General features: G+C 40.5%; 1 protein-coding gene across 4 annotated transcripts in view; it reads left to right on the top strand.

Moving 5' to 3' along the window:
* The window catches only part of METTL5 (methyltransferase 5, N6-adenosine), a 472,701-nt gene that overhangs the window by 374,090 nt on the left and 78,477 nt on the right, over window positions 1-20,134 (top strand). For all 4 annotated transcript variants that reach the window (XM_044075506.1, XM_044075507.1, XM_044075504.1 and 1 more), the window contains one exon: window positions 7,381-7,430. In XM_044075506.1, the coding sequence (XP_043931441.1) occupies window positions 7,381-7,430 (50 nt within the window). The remainder of the gene's footprint in view (window positions 1-7,380; window positions 7,431-20,134) is intronic.

Raw genomic sequence — 20,134 nt, 5'->3', positions numbered from 1 at the left:
GAGAACGGGATGATTTGGATTCCAATTCAGCTTGTGTTCAACACCTTCTGTTAGTCTCTGGCTGCTTCTGTTGTCAGGGTACTCCTTTCATTATCTAGCTGTTTTTTGGGCATTGCTGCCCCTTATCTTTAAATTACTGCTAGCGCCTGGGGCGCATTATTATCTTCTGGTGTTAGCAAACTAGATCTGAGGGTTAGCACTAGGGGATTGTGGGATAGGACTGTGCCTCGAGCTTTCTCAAGATGCAGAGCTGTAGAAGTGGCCGTCTCGGAGCCGAGGATCGGCTCCGAACCCATGCGTACGAACAAAGGCGAGATGAACAATTCACATGGAACATTATGGTAAGACATAACTTCTTTTTCTGCTCTGAATACAGTGCGAAGTAGTAGTCATGCCAGTACACAGCACTTTTGTCAAAGCATGTAGTCGTCTTGCTTTTTTTATGCTTAATGTGCCCTTTTTGCCCCTAGTGTATTCGTATTGCTCATTTAATCTCTTTTCATGCCCAACGTACTTTTCTTGTGCTTGTTTTACTCTAAACATGCCCGTTTTGCTTTAAACATACTTGTTTTACTCTAAACACACTCGTTTTGCAATTCCAAGGTTCTTTCTAGTCCTTTATGTGTTATCTGACAATCATTTTGTCAGATATCTTAATATTAAACATTTTGTCTCTCTCACTTGTTTAATAATGTGGTATGTGCCCTTGTAATGCTCCGTTTTTGTCTTTTTTATAAAATAAACTGTTCGTGCAAGTTTTCATTACCTTCGGTTCTTTTCTGGCTCTTTTTCATGCTCTTTTCTCTTGGTTTACCTTCACTGTTATCTCTGCACCTTGTAGCTCTGAATATCAGTCTCTGAAAACCTAGTTCTGACACCATGTCGCTCATCTAGTCAGGATACAGTAGACGAGACGTTGTGGGTTCTGTTCAGGCAGCTTTATTATGTACAAACACATCAGGATTGAGACTTAATAACCTTAGCTAGTTTGTTTATAAGTTTATCTAAGTTATCACACTCATTCATGCTTACTGTCTGGCTGTACTCACAAAATGGCACTCAACCTAGCACGTGCTGACTATTTATATGCACATTCAGTCTTTGGAATGCTTCTTAAAGATACAGCACATGTATTCCATTCTACAACAAGTGACTTAATCAAGCCATTGGAGACTACTACTTTTTTTTGTTATCCCATTAAACGTTATTGTTAGCAAGTAAGCTATTTCTTGAGATATTTATTAACTGACCAGCGTTCCCATAAGGTCTCTGGAGCATGTCTTTTGACTTTTCCTAGGGATTCCCTGACATCTTTATCCAGAATAATAGGGCATGTTCCAGATTCCATAGGTCATGTTAACTCTACTTCTTAACTATGACATCTGAGTATTTCTTTAGTACTTCTTCCTGTAATGAACACAGTAGAGCTGTGTATAGTAACTTACCATAGTAGTGTGTGTTTGATTACAGGAATCACTGTTGGTATAGACTCACACTCACCCCTTGATGTTCCATGGTGGCCTGTTTTTCTGTATGTGTAAAAATGTATGTAGTCTGTCCCAGAGGCAATGCACTCTACTCCTGTCTGGTAGGGCAGTAGAGGTGTGTGCTATGCAAATGTCATTTTTTTTTTGCAGTTAACTTTTTATTGACCAATAAACAGTCAACACAATTACAGTCATCATCAAGTCGTTCCTCATGCATAGTGCCTTCTTCACACATTTATATCCAGTGGTAGCAACCCACTTTTACTTCTATCCTTCCTGCCTCTCTTACTACATCGTGGTCTACCTGGGGCCATTGATTACAATATTCCATTTATTCATCAACTTTTGAATCTTAATAGCAGTTAACTGTGTGTCAGGGTATAGGATTCTATCCTTTATAACAAGGCATTCTCAAAGCCATTTTATAGGACGTACTAAAAATTCTAAAAAAAATAAATAAATAAATTTTATCCAACACACCTGCTGGAATAAAGCAGAATAAAAAATGAAAAACATAAGAAAACCAAAACAGAGAAGAAGAAGAAGAAAACAAAACAAACAAAAAAAAAAAAGAACTCAACTACTATGGTTAAAATTATACTCACTTAAAATCGACTCAAGGAGGTGTTTGTTTTCTCATAATTTTATTCCCCTTTCATTAGAGATAAGTTAAAGTTCTGTAACCCTTGTAGGTTGACCTTTTTCCATATCTCTTGTTATTCCTATATCTCTTTCTTTCTAATCTTTAATCATTGCAATTATCTAAGGTTCCCACCTCTGTCTCAGCTTTCTATCCTTCCTTCCCTCCCCACTGATCTCCATATCTTGTATATTCTTAACTGTTTCCACTACTTCTTCTGTCCACAGAGGTTCTGCAGATTTCCACTTAATAGTGACTGCTTTTGTTTGTTGTTAATAGTATCAGAAATATCAACTTATCTACCTTGTGTGGAGGCCTGTTATTCTCTACAGCCCACCCTAAGAACAAGACTTTGTTGAAGCTTCTTTCCATATCTGAAACTTGTGTTAATAGAGTCTGCAAAGCCATCCTAAGTTTGCTTTAAGTGTTCACAACCCCAAAAAATGTGCAGTTAGTCTCCCATGTGCTGCCAGTGACAATTCTTCGTTCCTGTGCTAAACATTTTCTACAACCTACTCGGTATATAAAAGTATTTGTGCAAGCATTGGCATGTGAAAATCCTAAACTTTCTTGACCATAGTGCCTTCCCTGGTAACAACCCTGTTTCATTCCAGTTCAGTTACCTCTTTTCAAGTCCTCATAAGATCCTCATTTGTATTGCCTTCATCCTGCAAGAGTTTGTGTAACTCTGAGATTTACATATCCTCTATTGGAATTCCTCCCCGCATATGGTTAATCCACCTGAGTAAACAAGACAGTTCTTTTCTTTCTTTCACCTCCAGTGTGTACTTCCTATTTCATGGTACAATTTTTCAAAATTCCTTTGAAACTGTACTGGTATTCTGTAGATTATTTTACATTCCTCCTATCCCTTTAATTCCCCCAAGTGGACCAGTTGTTCCCAGTGTTTTAATCTCTTTCCTTGTACTTTGCCATCAACATGTCTTTATTTTTAGTTGTACATCTAACTTTTTCCCTGTAGGTAAAAGCTGTATTAAACAATCCTGAGTTTTACTCCTCATCTGTACCCTGCCAGTCTCTCTCTATCTCTTGCAACACCAGGTTTGTTAACCTGTTTTTGTCTCCTCCCAAAAAAACCTCTGATGTTCACCTGCAGTCATTGTTCCCCTGTCTTTCAAAATTTCCTTTCACAATACCTTATATTCCGTGTTCTGACATTGTCCAAGTATAAGCCAGTGTGATGCTTCCAGATACTACTTCAGTTCTGCAGCTCCCAGACCTCCTTTTTCTTTACCCTACTTACCTTTTCCCATGCTATTTTACTGGGGGCACCTCCTCAGAAAAAGGTTCTCATTCAGCTTTTTATTTACCCACATTTTCCATATCTGGCATAGTCCATAAAAGCCTGACAGTAATACAAAATATGTGGCAATACATTTCAATGATGAACCTGCACACATTGGTCTAACTCAAAACTTAACTGCCTAAACTTACTTGTTATTTTTAATTCTTTGCTTTAGTTTCAGAGCACTTCAAGAGGTAGTCCTCCACCATTTGTACTAACCAGATCCCCAAATATTTAAACCACAGCACCAGCAAACTCTTTTACTGGGATTCCACTTCATCTTGTTTCAGACCATTTATCACAACAAAACCTGTAACTGCCAAAACTGCCAGATCTCTCCCTAGGTCTCTCAGCATAAGAAGAATGTCATCTGTATATAAAGCTAACTTTAACTCTCTTCTTTCCCATTTATAACCTTTATTGAAGACTGCTAGATTGCCTCTGCTAATGGCTGCAGCTATATTGCAGGTAACACTGGGGAAAAAGGGGCATTCTTGTCTTGTACCTCTACTAAGGAGGAGACCATTCTGAGAGTCCCGTTCTAATTTTCACTCTTGCCATGGTTTCCGTATTTATTCTCCGTTATAGAGCTACTAATGGACCTGGGATTACTGAGGTTCTTAGTACTGAAAACTAATAATCCCACTTAACTCTTCCAATGCTTTCTCGGTTTCTAAACTAACTAGCACAACTGGGTTTCTCCACTGCTGTGAATCCTGCATATTTAGTAATGTGCAGATGTTATTGTCAAAGACTTTCCTACTTTCTTTAAAACCACTTTGATCCCCATGTATTAACCCTGGAAGTACTTTGGCTAATATTTTTGCTATGATACTAAAATGTTGTTCATAATTAAAAATCATTATGGGTCAATATCACATTAGACTCCACAGATCTTTACCTTCTTTTGTAATTACTGCTGTTATCCCCTGCGCCAAGATACAGGGATATATCCACCTTCTAACATACTATTTAATAAGGTCTCCCATCTTTGCAGCAACTTGGCACACCATAACTTCCAAATCTTAACTGGGAGTCCATCCATAACTGGAATCTTACCCGTTACCTGCTTACCCATAATTTCCTTTATTTCCTGCTAACATGTCTTTTTAAGTAGATCCTTCTGCTGGGCCAGCACCAGTCTGGGTAGTGGAGTCCGTCTTATCCAGTCTCTTAATTCCTTCATCTTTATCTCACCATTTGTCTCTGCCATATAGAGTTCTTTATAATAATGTTTGAAAACTTCATACTCTGTCGAGTGTAGGTGTCATCTGTCCTCGGATCTATTACTTGAGAAATTGTCCTTTTCCCCTCCTGGTATCGTAACCATTTATCCAGTGCCTGCATTGTCTTTGGAGAGGTGTCAATAGTGTAAGTCCCTTAGGGTTATATACTGCATAAAAATCTTGTCACCCTCCTTGCCACTCTGTCTCCTTTAACGCAAGTAATGTTTTCTAAATGACAGCAGCCATTTTACATTTTTGTACTACTTTAACATCCCAGACTGTGCTCTAGATTCCATACTTTCTAGCTTTTTAAGTTTACCCATAAATTAACATACAGTATTATGGTGCATCTCTACTTCACCGATTCAATTAATTCCTGAGGGGAAAAATGTTTGTTTTTTTTTTGTTTGTTTTAATAGTTAAATTATAAAAGGTGATATTACGTTTATTAAATATTTTGTCCAAATAGAACAGCATGTTACCTTCATGTCACATGATTATTAAGTTTCTTCTCCGTTAAGAATGATAGCCATACTAGTTTCATAGGTAAGTAATAGGATAGCCTTGTGGGCCATTTTAGATCTAGTCTGTGTCTATGAGGTAAACACCTTGATAATTATGCCAATCTTCACCCCCTAGCCAGATCCAAATGATTTTATGTTCGAATATCAAGTGGATCATAATCTGCATACGTACCTCAGTGAGATACTGACTTTTCTTAGCATAACCCGTTGACATTAACATAACTAGCTGAAATCTACAAGCCACTGTACCAGGAAACCTAGTGAAACACCACACCTGTACAAGTGTAAAAAGGAAATCTGTGAAGTACTTGTCCACGCTGATTTTTGTGACAGGACAACACATACTTCTGTTTCTGCCTACCTCTTTGTGTTGGTAACTATGTCCCTTTTCTTTTATATTAATTGCTGTTATGCGAGCATATGGCACACACACTATGTTGCTAATGCTTTGTCATGAAGCCTATGTATTTACAGCCTACTACTTCTGTATGCTGCACATTTTTGTTTTCTGTTCCATAGTGTATTACCCTTTTTCCCCTTTTTTGCACAATATAGAAATGTACATGTGCTTAATGAGTGTTGTAGCCACAGTTGCAGTCATTCAGGCCTACTGTAGTTTTCTTCCCCTGCAGACAGGTAGGTAATTTCTGTGTTTCACAGGTTATTGTGTGATATTAGTGCATTTCACAGGGTTAAGGAGGTCAGTAAGTTTTGTTTAAATTAATTCACTGTCCTCTGGTGTTGAGCAGATACACTGAGATGTCCAGCCCCAGAGTCATCTCAACCACGAAATATGACACCACTGTGCAAAAGCTTCATTTTTGGCAACTTTAGACACAGTTTGAGCAAAAGCAATTACTGTAGTATTTTTATAAATCTGTTGCTTTGCATCTGGAGTCTGTTGTCATCAATACTAACCTTATTTTATATCCTTCCATCATTGACCTCATGGTCCTTTATCTGTGCTTCTTTTGCCACATGTTTCATATAACACTAGCTCATAAGATTTCTATTACATCTTCCTGAGAATCCGACATGTTTTCTACCTGCTGCACTGTGTTAACAATCTGCTATTTTCATAAACCACAGCTATATTGCCTTCATTTTACAATTTGTCTTTCAACATTTCTCTCTGTCCTCCTTGACCTTCTTGAGGTACGCTTTGAGATCATCACCACTTTTCATCTCTGAAATGTGCATAAAAGTCATTCCACTCTTTTGTCATTTTGCATGTGTTTTGATTGATTTTCATCTCAACCATATAATTACCATCTCAGGATATTCGCAGAAATTGGATCTTCTGGGACCAACCCTGTCAAAAGTAGACAAAGCAACTTATTATTAAGGTCTTCATCTTAATAACTGCAGAGTAATAATATTGGCTCCCTTCATTCCATCTACACATCTCCTGCAGTATTTGACTTAACAAGCCCAAAACAGTGCTCACCTTATTCAGCATCCTGGTTCCTTTCTAATAGCCATCTTTCTCATTTCTAGATATATGCTTTACATTATAATGTACCTCATACATTATTTCTCGTAATTTATTATTTTATTAATGTAGTTAACCCACTTTGCCAAAGGCTTCTTCTCTTGGGTGACCTGGAATAACTATTCCAAGCTTACAAACAGGTATTTTGAATAGTCAGTCAACCTGATCAGCATCTCTCTCAGATGTAAGAAGAAACTGGAGTACTCATGGAGAAACTTCCCCAGCCACAGTTCAGGGCCAGATTCTGGACCTAGGTGTTGAAACTCAGCAGCAGTATCCACTCTGCTGCACAATCTTATTGGCTTGTAGTATTTCTGGAGGCTTTATTTTATTATTTGCTGCATACGTTTGTTAGAGTATTCCATGACATTTAATTTCATATTTATGTTGTGCATATTGTGGAGTGTAGCTAGTACACATGTACCTTAATCTAGACTATACTTCGGAATGAGCAGGGCTACCTAGTTTCATTGCAGCTAAATGTTTGAATATGATTCATGTTGCCCACATGCTGTACCAATTGAGCACTAGATACCACATAACATTTTTGTTGTCTCCATGTATCTGTTGCCATTATAAATTGATGAATTGGAAGCACTTTAGTTGGTAGTTAATGTCTACACAATGATCTTCTGCATTACTACAGATTAAAATAAAACTACAACTGAAAAGTGACCTTCCATTCTTTTGTTTGTTTTTGTTTAGAGCTCAGGTATGACTTACCTGCATCATACAAGTTTCATAAAAAGAAAATGGTAAGACTACAGTCTATTCATTTACTAGAGCACTGTGTAAATGGACATACTACTACATACTATTTGTTTGATTTGTAACAGCAGAGCAAGTAATCTCTATATTGATGTATGTAGTCTTCTAGTGCATCTCCAGCATGAATGGCCTTATGTTTTCTTTTACAATGGTGTATTCAGTGCTGCTTATTCAGGGATAGAAGAAACTAAAGTCCAGATGCCAAATGTCTCGCTTTCTGTGTGAGCAACTTCCTCAGGCGTAAGTCCTGTCTCTAACAAGTTCTTTGGGGATTCTCTGTTCTCTAACCAGATATCCAAAAAATAGAATTATTTACCCCAGCCCATCCTAAATACCACCAGTAATTCCAAATTTAAGTCACTACTTAGGGGTCACTTTACTAATAACTGGCTGTGCTCTTGCACTACACTAGGCTGGCTCAGACATCACTCTTCCTCTCTATGCCATCTACTAACACACTACTCCCTCCCATACTTAACCCATTCCCTGCTTTTTCTCTCTGTACTCTACTTACACTGCACGACTCCAGACTAACCCCTAGAACTCTTTCCTCCCAACACATTCTACAACCATAACCACACTACTCCCCCACCCCTACCCCTCCCTGCTTCCTCTCACTATACTCTTATTTCTCTCTTCCTCCTAGTCCATCCCTTAAACTACTCCCTCCTCAATTCTCATACAGTCATAGATAACATGTTGATAAAACTTGTCTACTCTCTTATATGGTATGTAGTGCTGTCCTTTAGTAGGTTAGGAACTATGTTTTTTTTGTCTGTTATTAGAGTAACATAATGGTATGTTTTTGGCAAAAAACTCTGTGGTGTATCAAAGTGCTGGCCTTTATTAGGCATAAACACATTAATGGTTCATTGTGTTTTCATCAATGAACAGAATTCTTCAGATGCATGAAATAAAACACAATGCAAAGGTCCTTTAAATACCAGAACTCATCGACCAATGGGTTTTTCCCAGTTTTAGGTAAGAATATTCATATTGTTGAGGGGAATAATATAGCCACTAAGAAGGATGAGAGTGATTTTAAAGAGGCTTTTGTTACAAATTTTAATGGTGACAGTGGGGTTATTAAGAAAATTATTTCCAATGAATGGGCTCAGTTTGCACGTTTGTCGGATCTGGAGGATATTTTTAAATCACCTCTTAAATTTATTTTTCATAAGGGTCCAAATTTAAAAGACATTCTTGAAGGAGGTGGTAGTGAGGGAGTCGCGGGTGATGGACAGATTTGGGAAGCATATATATGCCTCAACCAATTTTGCGAGATCTCTCAACTACTTGGTACATTTTACAAGATTACAGAGGGATTTGATTAAGGAGTTATCAAATACCCTCTTGGGTGCTGTTTCTGAGCAAGTTCAGGCCTCTGTAACTTCCCAGCTGACTACCCTTCATTCCATATACAATTCATCCATGTGGTTGATCTCAAACATAGCAGTGGGAACCTCAAGGGCATGGGGTTTCAAGCATTTCCATAAGGAGACATGCCTGGATGTGCCTTTGTGAGTTTGCAGAGCCCTTCAAGTCTTCTTTCATCAGTGCCCCCTTTGACAGAATATCCTTATTTGGCCCCAAAGTAAAAGACACTGTCCAGGTGTGAGAAGGATGGAAAGGCCCAGTCTGCGGTAGGCATGCATTTGTCAACCCCTCAATGAACCTTTTCCAGAAATCAGCAAGGTGGTTGGAAAATGTGATTCAAAAAGTCTCTGGGTCCTTTCCAGGACACACATGGAGGAAGTTCCCCCAGAGGCAGAGGAGAGAACTCTAATGGACGTCACCACCCATGCAGCAGAGGTGGCCCGCAGAATCAGGGTTCCATAGAATTGTTCTTTGACCATCCCTACCAGCACTCCTGAAAGGAGGCCCATTTTGCCCACCTCTGGATGCAGTTGATGGACGATTATCCCTGCACCAGAGAGCCTGGCTAAATATAGCAAATGATACTTGGGTGCAGAGGCTTATTTCCTGAGGGTTTATAATACTCTTTTCCTGTCAACGTCCAATCTCAAGAAAATTCTCTTGTGTTCCACCCAGTCAGAGGGAATAAGCAGCAATTCAAATACAAAAGCTGCTAGAAAAAAAGTCATCCAAGAGGTCCCGCCAGATGATATAGAATCTGGAACTTACTCAAGTTTCTTTTTAGTGCCAAAGAAGACAGGGGGTTGGAGACCAATTCTGGATCTCACCAAACTAAACAAGACTGTTCAAAGAACCAAGTTTCAGATGGTCACGGTTCAGTCCATTCTCCCCTTTTTGGGCAAGGATGACTTGATGTGCTAAATAGAGTTCAGTATGCATAGTATCATATAAAGATGAACAGATGCTCCAGAATGTATTTATGTTTCTGGCTGGGAGCCAGGTATTACCAATTCAGAGCACCCAGGATGCTTTCCAAATGCATGGCAGTAGCAGCAGCTCATCTCAGACTGCAGGGATTCTGAGTGTTTCCATACTTAGGCGACTAGATTTTATCCACTCCAACCAGGCATCAACTCATATTGGCAAAGGACCAGGTTCTTCACACTTGCTTACTTCTGGGGATAACCATAAACTATGAGAAATCTTGACAACCTACCCAGAGCCTAGAGTTTACAGGAGCATTTCTCAATATGAAAACTACCACTGCGTCTGTGCCACTATCACTTCAAACAGTAAGGTCACAAGTCAAAAAGATAATCTGCAATGCCATGATTTCAGCCCGTCTGGTCCTTTAAGCCGTGGGATCAGTGGCGGCAGCAATAACATTAGTACCACTAGCCAGATTTTATGTGAGAATTCTTCAATAGATGCTAGCAACACAAGGGTCAATTTTTTTATCAGTCTGTGTCTTACCAGATAAGAATCACTCAGACATTCAAGACGCACCTGGAATGGTGGATTCATTCAGATCAAGTTCTTCTAGGCTTTCCATTCATTCCTTCCCCCAACCCAAGGCCATAGTGACCACAGACGCTTCCCAGTTATGGTGGGGGGTGGCATTATCTGGGGAAGACAGTCCAAGGCACCTGGTCCCCAGAGGAGGCCAAATTGCATATAAATGTTCTAGAGATGAGAGCAGTGCTGTTAGCATTGCAGGCATTCCAAAATGTTCTCCCCTTAGGGACCATTGCAATACAAATGGATATGTCTGTGGTCTGTTGCATCAACAAACAAGGAGGAACCAAATCCTACCCATTGTGTCAATAAGCTCTTGGGGTGTGGCAGTGAGCAGTCCCTTCCAGCCACTTTCTCTTAGCAATGCACATTCCAGGGAAATCCAGTGTGATAGCATACAAACTGAGCAGGTGCATTCTTTTTCCGCATGAATAGTCCCTCAACAAGAACATTGCTGACAAGATCTTCCATCAGTGGGACCAGGCTTGCTGCAGTCTATTCCCTTCCCCCCTAAACAACAAGTGCAGCAGTTACTTTGCCTTAATTCCCCCCTCCCCACTAGGGAAATGTCCGAGGGATGCTCTACTTCATGAATGCCCCCTCCCCACTAGGGAAATGTCCGAGGGATGCTCTTCTTCATGAATGCCCCCCCCCCCAGTCTCCTGTATACATATCTGCCCATTACTTTAATTCCCAAATTTCTTCAGAAAGCTTCGAGGTTGAAGAGCAAAGTCATCCTCGTTGCTCCATATTGGCCTCAACAGATTTGGTTTCCCTTTCTTTGTCCTTACCTGATTCAATCACCTTGGTTTCTGGATCCAGCTCTGGACCTTCTGACAAACCCAGATTTGGCAAACCTCAGCCTGACTGCCTAGCTTCTCCAATTCCATTGATAGCAAGACAGCCAATGCTGTCTTCTTTTGTCTGTCATATTTTGATGTCTTCCCATAAATCTTCTGTCAGAAAACTATACTCTAGCAAATGAAAAAGATTTGTTTTTTTGGCTCAAAAACATAACATTGAAATTTACAGCTCCCATACATAATATATTGGATTTTTTTATCACGTCTGTTTAATGAAGAACTAGTTATTCTACAGTTAGAGTCCAGTTAGCAGCAGTATCAAATTTCCATGTTGGGATAAATGGCTTATCAGTAGCATCTCATAAGTTAAGCAAAGCAGTTTTAAGAGGCATGCTACTCTTAATACTTCCCTTTAACGATCCTGCTCCTCCTAGGGACCTAAATTTAGTTCTGCAGTACCTTACTCAACCCCCATTTGAGCCCATAGCTACCTTTGAGCTTAAATTTCTTTCATGGAAGACAATTTTCTTAGTAGCCATTACTTCGGCCAGAAGAATTTCTGAGATCCAAGCATTACCCTCAAATCCCCCATACTTGATTTTTCATAGGGACAGGGTGACTTTACATTCCTTCGAAAGGTGGTGTCAGAATCCAGTATTAATCAGTTTATTAATTTGCCAGTATTCTTCCCCAATTTTTCTAACAAAGATAAATATGCGCTACACTTATTACATGTTCACAGGCAGTTGCATTTTTATTTACATAGGACATCAGAAAACCGCAACTGTTTTTCATTTACAGACCCTACGTTGGGTGAACCAGTTACCAAAGTTACACTACCTAAATAGATAATAAATTGCATTTCCCTTGTGTATAACAAATTGGGCATCACTCTGACGAAAACAATTTGTGCTCATTCTACTAGATCCATAGCAACGTCCACAGTATTTAATTCCAGAATGTCTGTGGATGACATTTGTGCAGTGGCTACTCCCCATACCTTTATTACTCATTACAAATTAGATCTGTTCTCCAGAGGAGTGGCATTTTTTGGTTCTGTGGTGTTCAGGAATATCTTTCCTTGAGTCTGCCCTGGAAATTAGGTAGCTGCAGACTCTGTCACATCAGTTGGAAGACAGAATGAAAGTTGACATCAGATGAGGAAGTTATATACTCACCATAACGTTCCATCTGTGTTGTCTATTTTCATTCTTCCTCATCTCCTCTCCCACTAACCCCCATCCTAAAAGCTTCTGGAAGATTTTGTGTGTGTGTGTGTGTGTGTGTGTGTGTGTGTGTGTGTATTTGTCCTTATTATATGCGTAACTCCAGATATAGCTTTTCCATAGTAATTTTCATCTTTTACTTTCTTACTATCGGATGACGCAGTGGTAGCATTGTTGCCTCACAGCAAGAGGTTCCTCAGTTCGATTCTTGGCTGAGGTGCCTTCTGTGCAGAGTCTGCATGTCCTCCCTGTGTTCATGTGGGTTTCCTCCAGGTGATCTGATTTTCTCCCACGTTGCAAAAGGCATGCATCTGGAGTGTTTCTCCCCGGGCCTCTGCTGAAAATTGGCTTCATTCCAAGTCGGACTTTGCTGGTAAACAAATGTTAAAATAAAAATTAAATAAATAAGAACTTTCTATTATAGCAGCAAACAAGTTCATCTGAGGTAACTGGGGATGGTGTCTTGTGGGTAAGGGAGAAGTTCGAGAGTTTTTGGTTGCCACAGCCTTTAGCAATGGCCAAGTCTGATCCGAGGGATCAGATCCGAATCCATCAGTGAAGGAAGAATGAAAATGGACAACACAGATAGAATGTTGTGGTGAGTATATAACTTCTTTTTACTGACCTCAAAGGAGCACAATAACCCTGGACCATGAAATATCTAGGCACAAACTTCTCCTTTTAATCTACATAGTGAGACGTGTGTATAATCGGCTAAAAATCTCCTACAAACTATCTAACTTGCTGTGTGTTCTATGGCCACAAATATACTGCACTCTAGGATTGAGAACAGCCTTCCAATTACAGCACTGTTCCCAACTCATAATAGTAGGCTAATTCAGTCTTCATAAACTATTTTGTTAGGTTTAGTAATCTAGCTGGCAGCGCTGATAACTATTCAATGTAAATGCTTCCAGAAAAAGCTAGCCCATCTCTGCATATATAAAAAGCTGCTGTTTTCTTAGCTCATCTGAATGTTTGTGATTTACCTCCACAGCATCCATGCTGAATAGGTAGTGGGCATTTCGAGCTTGTGTAAAACACATATCTAAAATTTTTATTTACAGCAAGCAGAAAAACATTTTTACTCCACTGCAGCTTTTTATTAGCTGTTACTCTGTGGACGGTGCAGCAGTAGCGTTGTTGTTGCAAGAGGTTCTCCTGTTAGATTCTTAGCTGGAGTGCCTTCTGTGTAGAGTCTGCATGTCCTCCCTGCGTTCGTTCGTGTGGGTTTTCTCCGGGTACTCCGGTTTCCTCCTGCGTTACAAAGACATGCATCTAGAGCGTTTTTCCCTGGGCCTCCACTGAAAATTGGTTTGTTCCAAGTCAAGAAATGTTAAATGAATAAATACTTAATTTTTACTTATATTGACTCAATTTTCCTGAGTCCTGTATAGTTTAAAGTTGTTAACCGGAAACAAAGAATTACTTTTTTTGCAGGTTGAGTTGGGAACTAATATTCTTTCATGGCAGTGTTCTACCAGGAGTGCTGTTAAGTTTTATTTTCATATGAATGCTACTCAAAATTCCTCCAGTCCAAAATTTAAGGTTTTCACATTCTCTGATTTTAACAAATCCACATCTAAACACTTGCTCACATCCTATATATATATATATATTTTTTTAACTCCGCGTACTTCTCTTGACTTACCACACTGGATCCTATGGCGCTGTTACACTCACGTGTCAGATACTCCTTCAGATAATACTTTATGCCTCATCCCCTACAGGTCTATGAAGATGTACTTTGGTGTACTCCCATTTGTTGTTCCTGTATTTAGTCTTCAATTTAGTTGCTGTTTTGGACTCAAGATCTCAGAATTTCTAGTATAAAAACTCACACCCTTTTTAGTGCTTTATCCTGCTTTAAAGGACCATGCTGAAAATTCTGCATAGCAAACTGTCGTAGTGAGCATAAGATGCTTTGCCATGTCCACCTTTAAATTCACACTTAAAAGTTCTTGCCACTGTTTTCAAGCATTTAATAATGCCTATGTCCCAAACTGAGCATGATAATGTTTGTATCTACACATGTAATCAAAATTAGCCTTAAAAGTAGCATGTTGTTTGGCCTGTAGTGGTAACATTCCATGGGTTGGGAATATAATGAATTAGAATTTAGCAGTTAGTCTCTCTGAAGCTCTACTGGTAAATGTCAAACCAGAACCTTGGTCTCAGTTAAGCATTCATTACTGCAGTAAAGATTACTTTATCAACTTGACAGGTGGCTGCCTTAACACCCGCTGAAGCATATGTTGTACCGGTTCTACCTGACATAATCGACACGCCAGAAGACCGACAACGCAATCACCGAAACCACATAACCGACAGTGCAAAAACACGAAACCCCACATGCCCGACAACGAAATAACCGACGGTACACAAACACGAAACCTCATACACTGCACACACCACAATCACAACAATCAACAAACAAAACACATTCCCTGTCCAAAAACCACACACACAACACAAGCACACCAAAATCCCTACAAACCCACACTAAACCTCACATACACAACTATCTACAACCCTAACCCAAACCCTAACCCTAAGGTCCGTCACTATCGCATACTCAGCTAACCCGCCCCTTACCCCTAACTCCCTTAACCCGCCTAACCCAAACACAATCACTACCGCACACTTACCTGACCCGGCTCCTAACCCTAACTCACTTAACCCGCCCCTAACCCAAACACAATCACTACCGCACACTTACCTGACCCGCTCCCTAACCCTAACTCACTTAACCCGCCCCTAACCCAAACACAATCACTACCGCACACTTACCTGACCCGCTCCCTAACCCTAACTCACTTAACCCACCCCTATCCCCACACACTGTCAATATCCACACTTACCTTACTCGCACCCAAACGTCCATCACTACCGCATACTTACACAGCCTTTTCCCATGTCGGCATCCTCGGCGTTGGTGTTTTCATCTGTCGCGTCGGTCTTCTGACTTGTCGATCTTCTGGGCCTTGCGATTCGCTTGTCGGTCTTCTGGCGTTTCGACTAACTCAGGTAGACCCGTTGTACCATGCCGTTTTGCTTTAAACCAGTAGTTTCTGCTAATATATTACAGCCTTAACTCACTATGCTTACCTAGACTATGGATGTTTTACTTCTTGGTATTAAATTATAGCTCTTTATTGCATTCTCTGGTAGCAAATAGGACTGTCCTACAGTTGTACACAAATTGTTTGCAGTGATAAATTTCAACACTACTAGCTATGATAATATGTGCTGCTTCTCATAACCTTCCCCTATGCACCTACATGATCACGCAACTTTGCTTCTTGTCACTGTAATTACTGTTAGTATGTTTCAGCCTCAGCTCACTTTACAGCTCTGGAAACTGCACTTTTTTTCTCACATTTCTAAACAAGTTTTATATTGGGTATAGTGATATTTTCAAACCTGAATGAAGTTTAAATGTTATGCCTTTAAGTTTCCATTCCAGCAAATGTAATGTGTGCTCTTTATTTTGCAGGAGTTCCCTCAGTAAAAAAAATTAAAGCTAAAGCACTGGCTAACTTATTTTAGTTCCTATTATATGTGCTTGTGGAGTTGGTAGCCAGTTTTGTTCTATGCTAACATTTGTTTTTGTGATACATTTCTCCCCTTAAGTCTACAGCATTGAGAGAGGCAGTTGCAACATAGACTTCTGCAAAATATAAGCTAGATGTTTTCTTCAGCTATCAGTCCTACTCCAGGACCATTATTCGGGATATCCTTTCATAAGTGTATACTAGGCTAACTACCACTGGAGGACATTAGCATCCCAATTGTATCCAGTAACTTTATGTGCCTTAAATGTTTTTTTTTTTTTTTTTTTTTTTTTTTATATATAGTAGTATATGTAAGACAGGGCAATATTTACAGGATGCCTGCGTCTGTTATAGAGACATAGGTGCTACACCAGTGGTCTATCACTGATTTCTCAAAAACATGGTTAGGAAAGATCTCTGCTTTACACAGATGAAAAGCCTGTTTCAGAGAAGGGGCAGACACTTAGAGACATTCATTTCCCTCCAGCATGTCCTGTTTATGTTGCAAACGAAGTTCAATTCTCTAGTTCGAGTAATTCTGAAGCTATTCTGTTTGAAGATTAGCAGAAGATCCATCAGAGTGTGATCCAGGGATGCCAGGCATAGATTGCCTGTCAACAGTCTGTTGGAAACAAGCGCATAGGGAAGGGGCTTTGAGGCAATTTGCATAGGACATGCTGTTTTACAGCCTCTATTAATTTTGTGAGAAATCACTGTGGACATTCCAGTTGTTGCATGTGTCTGTTCAGGTAAATACTGAAGGGGGCATTCTACTCAGTCATGGGTCTGATGAGGCCCAAATACGCTGGAACAATGACTTCCTTGGACCTACGTGCCATGCCTTTCCTTTATAGGTTGGACAACAAAGAATGATTTCCTTACTACCATAGACACATGTTGGTCGAAAGCTAGGTTACTATCGGCATGTGTACCCAAATCCCTGACTACTGGTTCTACTCTTAGGCTGTCTTTCCAGATGGTTGTGCTATACATTTTTTGGCATTGAGTTTTAAGCCATGGCTTTGGAACAAGTCATTTTTCTGTGTTGGTCCTTCCTGTAGGATGTTAGTGGGTTGAGGTGGGATTCTTTAACTGCTCCTAGCTTGCAGTCTGCAGCCTTGGACAGCCAGTGGCACTTAACTTCAGAGAAGTAGATGTCAAAAGGAATGGACGTAGCACAAAGCCCTGAGGGACTCTCCTAGTGATCAGCATCCTTGTGGAAGTGGTCTTCCCCTCCTAATATCCTGGGTCCTGAGAGGCAGCTGGCTGTTCAGCACATAACATAGGGGTTTATAACTATGAGTTTATAGTGGGGTGTTGCATCAGATGCCTCAGCCAGGTGGTAGGCACCATTTTGCTCTCATCTATTGCCTTGGTGACCTGCTCAAAGAAGCCCACCAGGCTGAGTAGGCATAATATGCCCTTGACTAAACCAAACTGTGTTGCAACCAGATGTCCTTATTACTCGTTTTCATCGCTTTGCATGTGAGACTAGTCAGACTAATGGGTCTGTAGATGTCCTTCCATATCACTGCTGCAGTATTTCTTACAGTAGAGATCCCCCTGCCTAGGTCAGTCTGACATCTTGCCAGTATACCAAAGCCTTAGGTTGAAATGGGAATGTCATACGTCACATGTATGCTTCCCACGTAGGGCATAAAGGTGAAATACCTTCCTCAGAGCTTCTTTGCTGCCAGTCCAAATGCCATCTCTTATTGTCTGTGTGAACATGCCATATGCTGGTTGCCAAGCTGTTTTTCAGATAAAAAGAAAACCTCCAAAGCGGCACTTATTTTATTTTACTTGTGGTTGCTGGTTTCATGTTATTCTGAAAGGGGAAATGCCAATGTGGGAGACAGATTCCCCATACGGATTGTCACGAGCAGTGTTTATTTTGCTTAGGTGTTTCACATGACCATACGTGTTGTCCTGTTTGTCTCAAAAAACTTTGCATAGTCATCTCTCCTCTTTAGCTGTTCACCCGGAGAACCAATGTCTTAAATTGTTGGCTCCGGGTACTATGGCAATATCATCCTGGCTTGAGGGTCAGCTGTCCGCAAAAAAGAAGGCCAAGAAAATTTGGTCAGATTCTTCGGCTGTACTGCCTTCCACCAGCCTTCTCTCTCCAGGCTGATGAAAGTCCAGAAGACCGCCCAGTTATTCAGTCGGATTCCTCTGCAGCAACTGCTTCAGGAACCAGCAAGAAACTGTCTTCTCACACATCCCTGAAGGCACTGCAGACATACATTTTGGATGTTCAGGAGGTCTGTGGCTGATTATTTGTGAAGGGCCTAGAGTGTTCCACAAATCCTTGTTAGGGAGGAGATTTGCACTACGCTAATTGAGTGTCAGTAGGGGTCCCAAGACACCTACGATTTTTTCGTGTTGATATCCCTTTGAAAAAGGAGCGGTAGACTAAGCATATTTCTCCAGCTCATAAAGATCCTCAATGAGAATGACAAGATTTCACACAGGGTTGTTTTTTTTTTTTTTTTGGTAAATGCCATTTTGGCTTTGAAGCCCCCTCAGTGGGTCTGTGTCCCTGCTCCCCTTTGGTCTTCTACTTCTCTTAAGAGGCCTAGGGAAAAGGTTTCTTCTGATCAGGCATCCTTGGCTTATTCCACCTGTATTCTGTCTCCCTTGGATTATGGTTCTGAGGAAGAGGATTCTATTAGTCCCGATTCTCCTTTTGAGGAGATTTTCACTGAGGATATGGTTTCCTGTATGATGATGCTCTTTAAGTGGGACTGTTCCCTGGTCTCTGATGTTCAAAAGAGGCATTATAAGCTCCTTCAAATTGAATCTCCCAAGCCCTCTACTGTTCCTCCCTGTTCTTGCTGCCTTGTTGTATACTTTCTGCAGCTTCCTGATTCAAAGCCCCCTGCTCCTAAAAAGACTGATAGGTTTTATAAGGTGCCTGATGATTTTAAACTTCTTTATAACTGTCCCTCTGCTCAGCCATCTAAGCTTTTTTGCCTTCCAGTAAGCTGCTCTCCTCTGACAAGGACAGCAGAACGATGGAGAGGTTAGGTAAGAAAGTGTATACGGCTGCTACTGTAACCTGTAGGGCTGTGAATTACCAGGCCCATATGACCAGATATATTTTTGGCCCTTCTCTCTCAGGCTTTTCATGTTGTTTCAGACATTCCTGATTCTGAGGGGAAGGCTTTGACTCTTTCTTTGTTAGGGTCCTTTTCTCAAGTGACACACCATTCCATTAAATGTAGTGATGATGCTTCGTCCAGAGATGCTGCCTTTGGTTTTATGTTGAGGAGGATTACTGGCCTCTGCCTCATAATATGGCCAAGCTGATGGATGCTCCTGTTGATAAAAATCTTTCTGGTTCTGCAGCAGCTGAGCTTTAAGTCTCTTAAGGAAAAAGGGTAAGACAATACAAGAATTAAAACATTTTTCCCCTGTTCCCAAATTTCAGTGCAACTACCCTGTTAAGTCTGTCTTTGTCCAAAGACAGTTTCGCCCTCCTCCCAAAGGTAAAAAGAGGTGGTAGAAGGGCTCCTCCTGCCAAGTGTCTTCATCTTACAGCTCAAAATCCTCTTTTTTCCAGACAATGCAACAAGCCAGGTTCCACCTGTCTTCTTCCCTCCCTCCTCACCCTCCAAATTGGTTAAGGATCACTTAAGATTCTTTGCTTCTTTACATTATTCGTCAGGGTTGTTCATGTTTTGGAAATTCCTTCCCACCTTTTTGGGCATTCCTCAACCTCCTTGGGAACAACTAACCTTTTTTCCAGATGTTCTTTGGAGCCTTTTGTCTCAAGGAACCATCCAAGCAGTTTTTGGTTCCTCAAAAGAGGAAAGGATTTTACTGATTCCCAGAAAGAATGCACCTGGAGACCCATTCCTGGATCTCTCCCAGCTCAACACTTTTTTTGAAGGTTGCTTCTTTTCATATGTTACCCCTTCAAACCATGTTTCTTCCTCAGGCTTTCCGAGTCTCTCTGGATCTCAAGGATGCCTATCTTCATATCCCTATTCATCTCCTTTTCAGGGAATGTTTACATTTCTCTGCTTTGCCCTTTCCATTTGTCAGGCCTTTGTTCTTAAGACTCTCCATAGACGTTTTTTCTCTTTGGCCTTGTATTTAGAGAACCAGCTTCTTAAGGTTTTAATGAAACCCGATGGAGGGAACTTCCCACTCGCAGAGTCAGCCATCAGTGAAGGTGGCCAATAAATCTAGGTCTGATTCTACTGCCGTG

Source organism: Protopterus annectens, chromosome 6.part1 (genome assembly GCF_019279795.1).
Source record: "Protopterus annectens isolate FY-2018-M chromosome 6.part1, PAN1.0, whole genome shotgun sequence".
Classification (NCBI taxonomy): domain Eukaryota; kingdom Metazoa; phylum Chordata; order Ceratodontiformes; family Protopteridae; genus Protopterus; species Protopterus annectens.
The sequence above is the reverse complement of the archived record's forward strand: the minus strand, read 5'-3'. Positions and strand labels throughout refer to the sequence as shown.